Here is a 15,171-nt window from a genome sequence, read left to right as displayed (position 1 = left end):
TTTTAGAATACAATACAGATATCGATTACAAAATTGAACTAGAGGAAAAATTTGGTGCATGAGATAAATTTTGCATTGTAAAATATTCAGATTGAGATGTTAATATTAAAAAAGCTATGAAAAATGGAAGCTCTTAATACGTTAGTATTTCGTGTGTCAGTCGAAATCGCCGAATATAATAATTTATGAGTCGGAATCGTGTGTGTCATATTCGTCGCTGGTGAAGCGAGCTTGTGACCGGCGCTGCGGCCGGGACGTGCGGAGGCGTGGTTGGCGAGCGCAGTGCGCGGGGAATCTCGCGGGCGTTCGAATGTACGCGCTCAGGTCGACGACTGCCAGCCGAGGCGTACGAACGGCTTTACCTGGAAGTTGATGTCTTTACTGTAATAATTCTTCATCATAACAGTCGTTTTTAGGGTTCCATACCTCAAAATGAAAAACGGAACTTTTATAGGATCACTTTGTTGTCTGTATGTCAGTCTGTCTGTCTGCCGATTCCCACCAATCATCATAGATTTATGCTTTAGATGCCTACTCTGTATCGTGTTATTCGTAATTGCCTTTATGAATGAAACCTACAGGTAGAGTTGAGCCAGAGCGCAGGTGTATTATAAGATCACAACTCAAACTGAGTTTTATTTACTTTGGCATAGTGGCGGGGAATCGATGCATTCTGACTTCTATAACATGTTTTGATATGAATTTCAACAGTAAAGACAGGAGTTGTAGAGCCCACTTTGTTATTTTTACGTAACGTTATACACTTAAAAAATCTAAATCGCGGTTTAAAATTATACCAAGGGTATAATTTTCTATATTTTTATAAGGGTAAAATTCACGCGAACGAAGTCGCGGGCATCATCTAGTAGAAATATAACTTAACAGGATGACAATAATATCTAAGTACCACGTCATTGCCATCAGTATGCGCTTGATTTAGTGCCGAAGGATCCCGTGCCGGCAGTGGGCAAAGACCCTTAGTCGTTCCGTACCACCACGACTTTTAAATTATCCCATAGATTTATTATCATAGTAGGGGTATCTCTGTTTTACCCAAAGGTGCGTTACCGCCGCGCCTATTTACGATGTCTGTACCATGACGCGCATGCGTGTCACACAAGAATACGAAATGGTCTTCACTTTTTAAAATACGAACTTGGCTCTCTGAACTTTTAATTTCCTGACCAAAATGTTGAGGAAGGTACCTGTTATGATGGGCAACACAGTATCGCCCACGTAAACAGTTCGTGGGCGCGGCTTCTGCGTCAGGTTCCTCATGGTCCGCGAGGGGAATGAGCGCAGCGCGGGCGGCGACGCCTCGGGCAGGCGCGGCGAGAGCATACGAGCTGCCAACACTCTTCTTTCCGGTGATGAACTGGGGGATCTAATGTATTTAGGCACATTAGGGTTTAACCAGTTATCGTCATCATAATCATGATCAACCCATCCCGGCCCAACACTTTCACGAGTTGAATAATGAGAACGGTTGGCCAAAGTCCACCACATTGTCCAAGTGTGGAATACCAGACTTCACATACCTTTGACAACATTATGGATAACCCTCGTTTGCAGGTTTCCTTACGATGTTTTCCTTCACTGTTAAAGCAAGTGATTTGCTGAAAACAACTCCGAAAAGTCAAAGGTGCCCGGAAATCGAACCCCCGACCTTCTGAATAGGAGGCGGACTAACCACCAGGCTATCACGGCTTACTGTATTGATTGAGGCCTAAATCTAAAGGCCTAAGGTAGCTCTACACATTCTGTGAAGTGTTAAGTAATAATTGGTAGTTCTTTGGTATAAAACAAATTCCATCGCTTTCCGCAGAGACCATCGCGTTGAAATACTATTAGATCTGTAAGAGATTATGTACCACAGCCTATTTAGCACCAATACTAGCTAATTTTACTAACGCAATTAACACACGCAGGAAGTGTATAGGTGTGAAGTCATGGGATGACATGAAGACGAAAGTAGAAATTAGCAAAGATGCTAAACCACAGATATGACTACTTCATTTAAAAAAAATTGCTCATCGCATGTGTTGCGGAAGGAAAAAGGTCACCACTAGAAGGATGTTAATATGCATGTGGAAGGATAAAATAGGAGAGAAAGACCCAAGAAAAGGTGGCTGGATGCCTGAAAGGGATACCTATGCGTGTAAAAGTGGTGGATACCTAATGCGTTGATGGATGACAGAAAGCGAGTGGAAGTAACTATGAAGACTTATTGTGCCGATTCCACTTTTTACATTTACATACTTAGTAAGAAAAGGAATTGTTCATTTAAGAACCTATAATAATTTTAAATTTTGGTTTATAAGTATAAAAATCTTTCCTTACCTTTCTCTTTCATACACCGGCTTTCGCCTCCGTTTTCTGCGCGACTCCTTTTTCTTGCTGGAAATTCCTTCGCGGGGTGGGATTACAGCGATGTGCCGGTAGTAGTCACACAGCGCCTTCGCTAAGGCTCTTCCTATCTTAGCATCTGAACGTATGTTGAAGATATTACTGCCATTTTCATAGTAGGTATATCTATGGTATATAGATAACGTAGAAGTAGGTAGTAGGTACCTTAGGTACTATCTACTTCTAGGCACTTATCTAAAGCCAACTTTTAACTAATAGGTAAACCTTTAATATTAACAACTTAGGTACAATCACAATTAGTAGAAAGGCATAACAATCTGTTATGTATGCTTGGTACCTACTTAACAATATGTACCTAGGTAGGTAATAGGTAGATATAATTGCTCTGGCTATAAGTAGTAATTTATAAAAATTATTATCAACCGAGAATCAAACATGGGACAAGATCTTTCATTTGATATCAAACTCGATAGATGTCGGAAGTGGAACTCGAGTGTCTCAACTTTTTTCTGGTCGTGTTTTGGTATCATATCCGCCATTAAGTCATACGAGAGTCACGAGAAGTGTAAGATATCCTATATATTTTATATCCAAATCTGATGAGATTATCTACTTTGGTAAGTGTCACGGAAGCGATTAACTATGAATGAATGCAAAAAGATACAGGCATCTTCATTGTAATGCATGTACGGTCCTCTCGGAGTCAACCGCCGCCCGCCGAAGGAAGCCAGCAAGGAGTAAGCGTCAATGGTCCCAGTGGCGAAGGATCGGCGGACGCTGCCCATCGAATTCGAATCCGCGTTGTACATGCATGAATCCTGCATCCAAGCCTCCACGCGCATTCCCATGAACTTTGGTAACACCGCGTGTCGTTCAAACCTGTACAGATTACAAACATGTAAACTATGGAGTACCTCTACACTCCAAACGTATGTGTAAAATTATTCCGGCATTGTACTTTATAAGCGATGGTGTTTATATACCTACCTATACCTACTAGTGTATCTCTTAAAGTTTCCCTCAGTTAACATTCATAATATACTTACCTCATCCTCCTCCTCCTCCTCCCCCTCGTCCTCCTAAAGATTTTTGGTCACAGCTTCGAATCTCCACAGAGATTAAGCCTTCTGCGCGGGAGATGTTATAGTGCACCAAGTGTTCGCAAACAAAGTGTGTGTGTGTGTGTGTGAGAGAGAGAGATCAAGCGCAGGACCGACGACTTTACGTGTCTTCAGAGACACGGAGGTGAAACACCGCCAACTTCCTAATTCTGGACTACCTAGTACTACTGATGATTTCTTATCAAAAAAAATTGGTTGTCTGTAAAGTCTGTTTACTGACGATAGTTGAACGTGACAACAAGGCCGATCGCGGCGTTACCTCGCGTTACCTCGAGGTAACGCCGCATCGAGGTAACGCCGCATGAGTCATGTTTTTTCGTGAGTGCAGCCGGCTGTATCGAATTATAAGACGTTGTCACGTCAAAAACCCCATTACATAGGTACCTACTTATTTTTAGCCCGTTCACGAAATCGAACCCAGGACCACATCCGCAGTCGAGCAAGCTAACCACTAGGTACCTACTAGAGTTAGATCAACGATGCAGTTTAAGTTTCAAATAGACTGACACTGTGTATTTTTGCTTTAATCACATCAATTGTCATCATCATCACGTCGAGTTGCTCAAAACTACTTCAGATAGGTAGTTTCTAATAAGATACTTAATTTTTTACCTTCGGAAATATCATTCCTTAACCATTATTTTGCTATTGTAAGTTCAGTAGGAGTTCAGTTTCAGGGATAATAATAATATGCTTGTATTATTTTTACTAGACAAATAGGTATACCTACACCTGTTCTGCTAGGCATTTCTATCAATTAAATACTTATTCTATCTATCAATAAAAGATTTACATGATTGCATTTAAGAATCTAAAGTAAGTCCTTAGCTATAGTTCAGTACTGAAAGGTAGATAGGTTACCTGTAAACATCATCGTAGGAGTTGCCTCGAACAAATACACCCTCGTGGCTAACATCAGAGTGAATGTCGATGATAAAATCCAGCTGCAATGACTTTAAAAAAAATATTATTAGGCAGGCTACCTAATAGAGACAGAAACATTTTTTATGTAATAAAATAAACCTTTACAAGTACCTAACTACCTAGTTTTGAATTGTCAAATGCATCCACCACTGGTTTGGAATGCCTTTCCTATCGGGAAGAACCAGCAAGAAACTCGGCGGTTGCTCTTTTTAACCGACTTCAAAATAGGAGGAGGTTTGACCGTATGTTTTTTAGGGTTCCGTACCTCAAAAGGAAAAACGGAACCCGACGGATAGACAGACAGACAGATGTCTGTCTATCTATTCGTCAAAAAAAACCTTTAGGATACTTCCCGTTGACCTAGAATAATACATGAAAAATCAGAGTCACAGAAAAATATGAAAAGCTCTGATCAATGAAAACTAGTTTGGTCAAATTAGGTAAAGTCAAAGAATGCCTAGAGTGTATCAAAAAGATTCAATATCCTATAAAAAAAATTTAAGACACGGCACCTACTTTTTCAGCAGTGATCTTCTGTATGAGTTCATTGACAGCAATGAGAGCGGGATGTGCAAAGGTTGTGGCTCTGTTCCAACAGCGGTTCAAATCTGCACCGAGCAAATCAGATCGCTGGTTACCTAGAAACACTCCATCGGGATTCAGCATTGGCACTACCTAAAACATATTGCTGTTTTGATGTGTATTTTAGGGTCCCGTATGTTCGAATGAAAAACAACACCCTTAAGGATCACTCGTGTGTCTGTCTGTCTGTTTGAATGTCTATATTTCACAGCCACTTTTGTCCAAATCTACTGGACTTCATAATATGTGTACCACATTTGGTACACATATTAATTTCTGTGACCCAAGAACGGACGTGTGATGCCAATTGTATCGTACAAACTTACACAGACATCGCACGGAACACTTTCCAAGCGAATGCATCTCGCACTTGTCTTGTTTTTATTTATTTTGAAGCAAAATTATTTTTGTACCTGAAGAACGATTCCATTTCTTAAAGCTGATGCCTTTTCTGAAGAACTTATCATATAGTCCAGAAAACCTGAAATTAATTTCAATGGATTAGGTGAGTACCTATATAGGTATGTATCTGAGGTCTGACAATAAATATGGTACAATTCGTGTAGGAATACCTTGGCAAATAAACGAAGATGGCTGTTCACCACCGTGCACTCTCGCCATAATCAGGACCACCCGCTTTTTATTTCCACCGATTTTTCCTTTTGTGTTGGGCTCATCTTTACATTCCCATTCTTTTGGCACTAGATCTCCAAAGGTTATTAAATCAATTCGACGTTTTTGCTAAAATAAAAGGAAAAACTGCACAAATCCGCCAAACAAACAAAAATAATGAATATGAAGATCTCTTTATTTTGAAACTAACGGTAGTTTGCGCTATACTCTCTCTCGTAGCGAACGGCAATGCTCGCTTTTCCCACTGTGCAAGATATTTTTGTAGTCTTGAATATGAATATGGCGCCGCTGCTGAAAATTGGTAAATGTCTTCTTCCTTATCAAATCCAAAAGCTATGCTGAGAATCTTTCGGCCGCGGTGCACCAAGGAGCGGTGGTAGAAGATAAGTCGTCGAGGGATCCGTTGCCTGGAAATACATTAAAAAACATTTTATTAGGCTGAGTGTGGAAGAATCTATCCCAGTTCATCAGACCTGGTATGTTAAACTTATTCCTTACCATTTAGGCCGAGAAGTTGAACGAACTAATGGAGTCATGTCTTCATTAAATAGGTTGTGCTCTTTTCCTAAATTCACGAAGTTAAAAATAACACGCTGAAATATCCAAAATTTTAATTAACGTACGTACGTATTATAAAAAGATTAAAATAATTACTACCAATACAATAGGTATATTACTTAAGTAGGTGTTATTAACCTGGTCTCTGGTCTGGTCTGGTGGAAGGCTTCGGTCGTGGCTAGTTACCACTTTACCGGCAAAGCCGTACCGCCAAGCGTAATTCTGATAAAATAATACCTATTATAAAAAAAATCTTAAGACGTGAACTTGCCTGATCTTGTCTAACGTTTTCAACGGTGAAATTGAACCAAAACCTCGACCGCGGTCTGCACGTATCAGGTCGTATAAAGAGGTCATACTCCAGTTCTGTGATATGGTCCGCTCGCCCCAGGTTGCCACACTCGAAGGCCGCGTCGAAGCAGAGGTGACCGCGCTTTGCTTTTCCGCTGTGTCCGGGCGGACGGATGATCAGTCGGTTCAGGTTACCCAAACCGCCCTCCCCATCACTCTCCTCGCTATCTGTTAGTATATAATAATAAACAAACAAATGAATTTAATACTGTAACACAAAAACACAACACACACACACACACACACACACACACTCTGTGTCACAACAACAGCTGAGTTCTTTAGATCAACGGCTAAGCCTAGCCATTCAACGAGGCAATAGCACCAGTCTAATGGTCACTATTCCCATTGCGATATATTAATTTTTAGCAGTACCTATACTTAGGTAAATATGTACTTTTTTCCTTAATTATAAAAATAAAATTGTAAAAAATATAAATAAATAGCGTTACTGAAATAAGTAGGTACCTAGTACCTATGTACGTAATACAAAGGCTATATTAATATTTGTACACTATGTAATTTCGGTTTATTTCCTTACAATATTTTGTGCCTTCGCACTGCGCCGATAACCTAGCGATTGTATTTAATTGAAATAAGTACTTACTTAATAAATAAGCCTACCTATAAGTATCACCATATTTTTGTAATTAATGAAATTATTTGAAAATTACCATCCCGGGGCCTAATATATATTGTAGCGTGTTCAAGATCATCTATAAAAGCACCCATCATACAACACTGAACAACACTAAACTATCTCAAACTTCAATGATGTGGTTTCAACTCAATGACTTCAAAGAAAGTGTAGAATGTAACTAAAGCGTCAATAAGGAAAACCATTTATCTAACACGCCACGAGTATATAAAGTCAATTGAAAACCTATTTTCAATTTATAAACTAGTTCAGCCCTAAGTTTAAGAAGTTTATTTCACATACAGCAGTTTACCGTCTGTATTTACCGTTCATCCTGATAAAACTTGCAAGTATCCAATGTGTGAAATTATTAATATCCTCATGTAGGTAGAGGTACCTATTAAATCACCATTCACGCGAACTCACGTTTTCTCTATAGTGCAGTCTATAATACTCATAATATGTGGAGGAAATACAGCACACCTTCCCACCTGGGTCAGTGAATTTTTCAACTCTCTACCTAATATTATCTATGGTTCATGGGGTATTAGCCCGCTGCTAGTAATATAATAGGATCTCGTTGGCAACCCAACTCGTACGGAACCCTTAACATCGAACACCTTAACACAACTAGCCATCACCCATATCATGCGGGGGCATGGACGTGTGGTACAATCTATCATGATCCCTTGTTATGTGGGGTATGTGGCCTGTTAATGTATTAAATTCTGAGGTTTCACAGTAACAAGTCACCCAGATAGAGCTGCGGTGCGGAACGTTACCTATGTTCGTCTTAATTTTTGTTTAATGTTTAATTATTATTATAAGTCCTAGAAAGAAGGTGTAGAATTAGGTACCTAGGTAAGTAGGAACCTATGTATCTCATATCAATGGCATGACCTTTTCGAAGCCCGTTGATATTTCAGTTATGGAATCTTCAGTATGTTTGGATATTGTATTAGGTTTTCAATTATTTAGATAACAGAAAGAAGAAAATAGATTCTCAATGATAGAGCCCGGTTATTGGCAATAGATTGAAATGCATTTTCAAACGATCGCTAAAGCTCAATATACTTACGATCGGTAGTGGTAATAAAATTGCTCGACTTTATACTGTATGTGTTTTCAGTTTAGATACACTTGAGGTGAATAGATTTAGAATAGAGTAAGTTTATTTAAAGATATTTTTTGTTTATAATTATGTAGATACCTATGGTAAGTAGTAGGTATGTTGTGTCTAGGTTGTCTTAGTTTCGATTTGGGCAAAGAGAAATTATGGAAATTTTTAAGAATTGTGTAGTTTGTTCATTATCATCATCATCATCAAATCATGTAGTTTTGTATGTTCAATAAATTGTAGGTAGTTTTTTCAGAACAAATATTTCGTAAGTAGGTATCTTCTACGGTTCGGGTAGCTGCCATAGGTGTCCCTGTCATAAACTCACCCTATATTTACGTAAACAAGTTGATAAGTTATTTTTAAGTAGATTTAGAAAGATTTTACTTAGCTGCTATGTGGGTACATCGGTACAGAAACTCGTACGTAGACACCTAGGACATGACCTAGCCTTTAGGTATTAAGGAGCAATTTTCATGTGTATCGCGTTCCGGTTTAGCGCTTTACGTACTTATTTCACGAAGGCATTAGAGGTATTTCTTGTAAGAAAATCAAGTCACGCAACAGTGCATACAGTGAATGCATATATCTATCTACTAGGTGTTGGCCACGGCTTCGTCCGTGCGGAATTAGTTTTTAAAAATCCCGTAGAAGCCTTTAATTTTCCGAGATAAAAAGTAGCCTGTGTACGTCTCCGAGATGCTAGCTGTAGCAAAATGAATCTATGTAGCTATTGTTCATTCACGTGGAATTAGGTGTTAGTTTTCCTGCGGAAACTTAAATTTTACTAAAATATAGGCTATGTGTTAAGTCAGGGTACCTATACTGTAAACTAACTCCATTTCCAGCCAAATTAGTTCAGTCATTGTAGCGTGAAGGAGTAGCAAATATCCAAACTTTCACATTATTTTGTTCTATAATATTATTAGAATATGTCGACTAGTGTTTAAAAGTTGTGTAGCAGCAAAACTAGATTTCATGTAGGGGCTTGCCCAGGTCAAGCTATATGTAGAGTTGAGTGAAAGCGTGTGGAGTACCGATCAACAAGTTTTACCTAGGCAATATTATATTGAATCTGATGGTTCCTTTTCTCACACAGAGATAGACTTCTTGCATGATTAGGTAGGTGCTACAAGACTACCTCAAATGCGAATTGTGGTTCAGTTTTAGTAAACCATTTTTTACCTGCGTAGGTGCTTACCTAACTTTTTAGTGCACATGTTTCCGTTTAGCTACTTTCTAATATCAAAGATCTAACCTAATTCATAAATATATCTATTTAAGTACCTACCTACTTATGTTATTTTCACACATCTCCCAAGTGCCGGGATATAATATGTATAACATACCTGACATTTTCTAATCTTCACACCATAATTTTATCACATTAAAAATACATTTTTTTCTTTTAAAATTAATATGCTATCTATACACAATCAATAACTCGGAGCGTCTGTTCATTATTTCAGTCATTTCGCGTTTATCATAATATGCTGAATCCCTACTTGTTGCCACGATACGACACAATGCGACAATTTCATCCATAATAAAAACAAAAACAATTTACTGTCTCATTTTCAATGCATAATTTCCAAACTTCGTTTCTTAGCAACTTTGTTAGATTATAAATAGTCCGAAGTCTACCTATAGGAAATTTTTAGATGTTTTATAAAAGTAGTGTAAGGTGGTTTCTTCTATGTTTCCCGAATAGTTAATTTAAATCTAAGTATAGGCATGAGAAATTAGATCCGGGTAAAGTTTTCCTGGATTTTTTTTTGGATCACACTAATATTATAAAGGCGAAAATTTGTATGTGTGTGTGTGTGTGTGTGTGTGTGTATGTTTGTTACTCCTTCACGCAAAAACCACTGGACGGATTTGGCTGAAATTCAGAATGGAGATAGATAATATCCTGGATTAGCACATAGGCTACTTTTTATCCCGGAAAATCAAAGAGTTCCCACGGGATTTTTAAAAAACTACATCCACGCGAACGAAGTCGCGGGCATCAGCTAGTTATAAATAAGACTCATAATTTTCGATGGTCTCTCGGTATACAACTACTTAGGTACCCGATTGCCAACTTGACCTGTTGGCAATCGGGTATGAGGCGGAGGGACGCCCCACACACCCGCACGTCACCTTCGCTATCCCGCACCGGAATATCGCGGGGGCTGTGCGGGTGTGCGGGGCGTCTCCTCCTCGACTGCCATCTGGACCTGTCGCGTACTATACTATTGTTTTAGTATCTGCCATTTACATTCTAATTTCTGCGTGGTAGGTACCTATTCGTATCATTTTTAATTCTTTAAAATGTCCTTTTTGAAAACCTATACCCGCCTATCTACCTACTCAGTAACTACTTTTATCTTTTTACAGGGTAGCTAGGTACAGACTACAGAGTTGTAGATAGAGCAGTCATACACTCTAGCAAGTATTTTGCATGTAGTACAGTACAACATTGTTCATCAACATGGAGAAAATAGGAAAACGGGAAAGTAAATAAAACTAGTCAGTTATGAATCTTATTATTTATTTAACAAACATATTTAATAAATACTTATTCTTTGGCATTGCCGAATCACACTCATCGCGAATATTTGATGAAGCTCAATGCAATAAATACAAAAAAAATATAAATATCAACGACCTAATTATCATCATCATTGAACAATTAAATAGGACAACAGCGCGCATTTACCAACTTACACTATGTACAAGTTTACGAGTAGGTATTTACTTAATATAAATTACGTTTGGACGTTTACAATCATTAATTAATTTAAAATCATTAAAAAATTCAGTTTCCATGTTTGGCTATGCAAAACTCGAAAAGTAGGTACCTATTTAATCGATGGATTAACTTGAAATTTTTATACAACGTTGCATGAATTATTTACTTAGCTCTAATCATAATTACTTACTTGATATCAGACTGAGCCACAGCAAAGCTTGGCTAGCTAAAAATACATAAAATTGTAAATTATATTTTTCATTAGGATTTTTACCTTTATAATTATGTAAATACTCAGGTAGTGACTGAAGATGGCGTACTGTATGATCAATTTACGCTACATATAATAGATACATATGTAAGAATTGGTTTCCATCGATAGGTCAGTAAAATTACCGTTTTGGAAATTCCGAATACAGGGTTTGAATGTTATAATGAAAATGTAGGCACTTATTTAGCTATTTTAAATACGCGGTGTTATCCAATTTTCCGCTCAGGTTTTGGCTCAATGGTCTTGCCTTATATCTATATAATACATTAAGGTATAATTCCCATTAAAACAATGTCAATATTTACAAGATTTTTATATTGGAGATCCATTAATATCTATACATGTATTATTCTGTATAACAAATAAAAATATAGGTAACACTTTAGTATGGAAAGATTGCACTTGCGTCCGATTCCTGCCGCCATGCGTATACCTCTCAGAAAAAGACTGTACCTAGTCTGCAGCATATAGGAGTCTGAGAGTATAAGAATCCAAGATTAAAATCCATCAATCTCCGCAATCATCCGATCAAACTTAGTTAACGGCGGTCTCTCCGTCAGGCGCTCTTTACAAACGTAGTTAGGTTCTTATTTGAATATTAACCTATCAAACCCGATGTAATTTTGAAAATTCGTTCTAGAAACTAATATCCGTCTGTGATTTGCCAGATTTCCGTAAAAATAACTAGTTAAAGTTACATGGGTTTAACATTGTATGTAAATTTTTGAGACTGTGTAACTTTGAAACTGAATATTTTAACGGAAATCTGTTAAACCACAGATATACGTAGATATTAATTAGTAATACTTAGTTTTTTTTAAAAGCATAGAGTTTGAGAACCAAACTACGTTTGTTTATGGTAAAATAAAGACCTTGTAGATAACTGACGTAGGGACTTCGTCTGCGATGGCGTTTGCTGGCGCGCGTGCTGTGCTTGTTTGGAGTGTTTTTTTTGTTAAGAGTGGCTGGTTTTTGTGTTAGTTGGTGTTTTTTGGTGGTGGAACTGACTGGGAAGCGCTCTAAAGGGGCGCCGCGCGTATGTCGGCGGGCGTCGGCGCAGACGGAGTCCATACTTGTATAAATTCAATAACTTGAAAATATCACAAACTTGACATTGGCTAATCAGAGTAAAGCCAGATTAAAGAGAAAAAAAAAAACTGACGTAGTAAATAATTTGCCTCAAAATAAGTTAGTGGTATAAGTATATTTCTAGTAAGGTTGGAGGTCTTATCGCTAAGGTCAGCTTATTCTAGTGGGAGGTTCCAGCTACAGTGACAACTCTACCCGGGCAATAATACGTTTATGAAGTACCAAATCGTCAAACGATTTAGAGTTTCCCAACTCAAAAGTTCCACGACTTATTTTGCCTCCGATAGCGAAACATGTAACCTCTAATTACTAGACATCAACATTATAAAGAGAAGAAATATAAAGTCAACATTCATAGAATATTAAAAATACATATTGATTTCTACCGTCAATGTTTAACGAAACACATAATAAAGACCATATTATAAATAGATAAACTCGCAACATTTAGAAATTTCCAATTATACAGATAGGTTAAACAAGATATTAGGTACTACACAATAGGTGGTGGTAGGTACATTTTGGCATACCTGCTACTTGAAAAGAACACGAAAATATAGGTAGGTACATCACTTTTGATGTTTGCTTGTACATATCATAGGAATTTTCTAAATGATTGGAGAATGAGATATATAAACCCCACAATTCATAACAATTACCATTTCAATTCCTGCATTTGGTTCTAACAATAAATATTTACTAAGCGAGTCTTTTAAATGTTACATTTACGAGTTTTAACGACCATTTTTATGTCAACCAATAACATAAAGTTATGTTTATATGTTAAAAGGTTCGACATTGAAGTGAAATTCTTCAACTTTTTGTTTTAATCACTGCCTTTTCAGTGGCTTTAACGCAAAATTAATCCCCTGTAACGTAAAGTCCATCATGAATATCGACCGTGGACGTTTAACGTAATAATCAATTAATGTCGAGGTTCAACGTAAAGTTCTGCTTATGTAGGTATATTAGTCAATCACGCTTGTGTATCTCCTTCCGTGTAATGTGATGGACCTTCGACGGAGCAGACGGAATCTTCAGGAGTCCGCGAGGCGTCCCCTGCCTCGCTCGCTTCCACCACGCTCTGACTACTGGCTTTGTTCTTGCCACCACGACGAGCTTGCAGTGCCTGAATATGAAATTTAAAAAAAAAACTTAATTTTTTTAACTTTTTGAGTTTATAAGTGTTTGTCGATTGTTAGGTGTAACAATATTACATCTAAGTATAATTTGAATTGAATCCAAGTACAGTAGAAGCATAGGTAGAGGCATTTAATACTATACCTAATTTTGCTATTTTCTAGTCATTCGCTTACTAAATCGTGACTTAGAGGCCAAGTTGTGACTGAATCAAATTTAGCTGTTATGTGGGATAGGTAACTCTGCCAACTTTATTTACGCAACCAAACTTTTGTTTAGTTAGATAGCACTGACCTTCGATTGTCGACTTGTACGATTGTTTTTGAAGCAATTTAGTTTTCGGCATTTTGGCGCTTAGCTTAGTATAGCGTTATGTGAGCGTATTCGGAACTAAATGTTAAACTTGATAAGATAAGACATCAGTGTCAATATGGTATCAACACGAATACCTACCGATAGATACCAAGATCAATTTTAAATGCCGGTGCGCTCGGTGGAGCGAGCGCTTCGGATCGGTACAAAAAATAACTGCCGGTTTGTAGGACACATCTCTTCCAGCGTACTTGAATACATATTATGTCCATTTCAATTTTCAGTGGGTAACTAATAAGTGTTTAAATTATAAAGAACAAATAGGTGGAAACCAGCGACTTAAAGAAACAGTCAAACAGAAGAGCTTGGAATTCAAGAAGTTAATTTATATTTTAATTTGTTTTATTCCATTTTAGAAGAGTAGGTAATTATATATTGGATGAAAACGCTGAGTGTTCGAAGTCATTTTTTTCAATATAAGTGATATTAATTCGACTGTACCTTACTCGATGCTTAAACAATATGAGATAGACGTCATTTGTCCCGCCTTAACGCATCTATCTCGCTCTATCATATAGCGCTGTCCCTCTCTTTCACCACCACCGCCTAGCAGTGCGAAGCGTGGCCCAAAGTGGCCGCGTTATTTTATTCATTGGCGTTTTGTTTCCCGCCGAGAACGGTTGTGCTTGCTAAAATGCAGCACTCTGGAGAAAAAATTACCTGCATTGGATAAAGTATTATAATACTCATGCAAGAGTATAATTACTTAACAATATTTCACGTGAGTTTTTCAATTTATTTAATTCTTATAAATGTTTGAGTATAGAAATACTTTTATTTCTTAAGCAAAATTTTACTGCATAGCTAAATTCATTGGCTATTTATGAAAATATCATCTTAGAGGTAGTTTGTTAATTTAAATACATGATTCAACAGATAGTTTGACATCGCATGAGTCAAATATCGATTTTATTAAGCTACCGTCAATGAATCCTATATAATTTCCAACAATTCATTGTGAACGGAAAACTACTTCATAAGGTAGGTAGTTTTTGAAACATTTGCAATTTTTGTTACATTCAGCGCCATAAAAACCACAGTTGGTTTTACCTGGCACTGAAATAATTAATTATAGCTATACAATAAAAATAAAACTATAGAAACCAGCATAATACCAAATTGGTAATGTAGGTACATAGTACTTAATCTTGTGGGTAGGTAAGAACAATGTGCAGCGCGACGCGCAACGTCGTGTACATTCACGTCATTCGTATTTTTAAATGCTATCATTTCTATGGAAAGAAATGTTGAAATATTTATTGGTTAAAAAAACTA

The 15,171-nt window shown here is 37.4% G+C and overlaps 2 protein-coding genes across 4 annotated transcripts in view; both read right to left on the bottom strand.

Annotated features, from left to right (window-relative positions):
- Positions 1 to 42: 42 nt before the first annotated feature.
- Positions 43 to 9,857, bottom strand: LOC123868895 (cytosolic carboxypeptidase 6-like). The gene is made up of 12 exons (XM_045911559.1): positions 9,640 to 9,857; positions 6,457 to 6,704; positions 6,126 to 6,220; positions 5,818 to 6,034; positions 5,567 to 5,735; positions 5,408 to 5,475; positions 4,929 to 5,087; positions 4,350 to 4,441; positions 3,032 to 3,246; positions 2,341 to 2,485; positions 1,206 to 1,384; positions 43 to 362 (listed from the first exon to the last, which is right to left on the bottom strand). Exons 1-12 carry the CDS (start codon positions 9,644 to 9,646, stop codon positions 184 to 186), a joined length of 1,773 nt encoding a protein of 590 aa, XP_045767515.1. The 5' UTR covers positions 9,647 to 9,857; the 3' UTR covers positions 43 to 183.
- A 2,607-nt stretch (positions 9,858 to 12,464) lies between these two features.
- The window catches only part of LOC123868869 (rab3 GTPase-activating protein catalytic subunit-like), an 81,161-nt gene continuing 78,454 nt past the window's right edge, over positions 12,465 to 15,171 (bottom strand). For all 3 annotated transcript variants that reach the window (XM_045911537.1, XM_045911529.1, XM_045911543.1), the window contains one exon: positions 12,465 to 13,513. In XM_045911537.1, coding sequence (XP_045767493.1) covers positions 13,361 to 13,513 — 153 coding nt within the window. In that variant the 3' untranslated portion in view covers positions 12,465 to 13,360. The remainder of the gene's footprint in view (positions 13,514 to 15,171) is intronic.

Source organism: Maniola jurtina, chromosome 1, assembly GCF_905333055.1.
Source record: "Maniola jurtina chromosome 1, ilManJurt1.1, whole genome shotgun sequence".
NCBI lineage: Eukaryota > Metazoa > Arthropoda > Insecta > Lepidoptera > Nymphalidae > Maniola > Maniola jurtina.
This window is presented reverse-complemented; position numbering and strand designations above follow the sequence as displayed.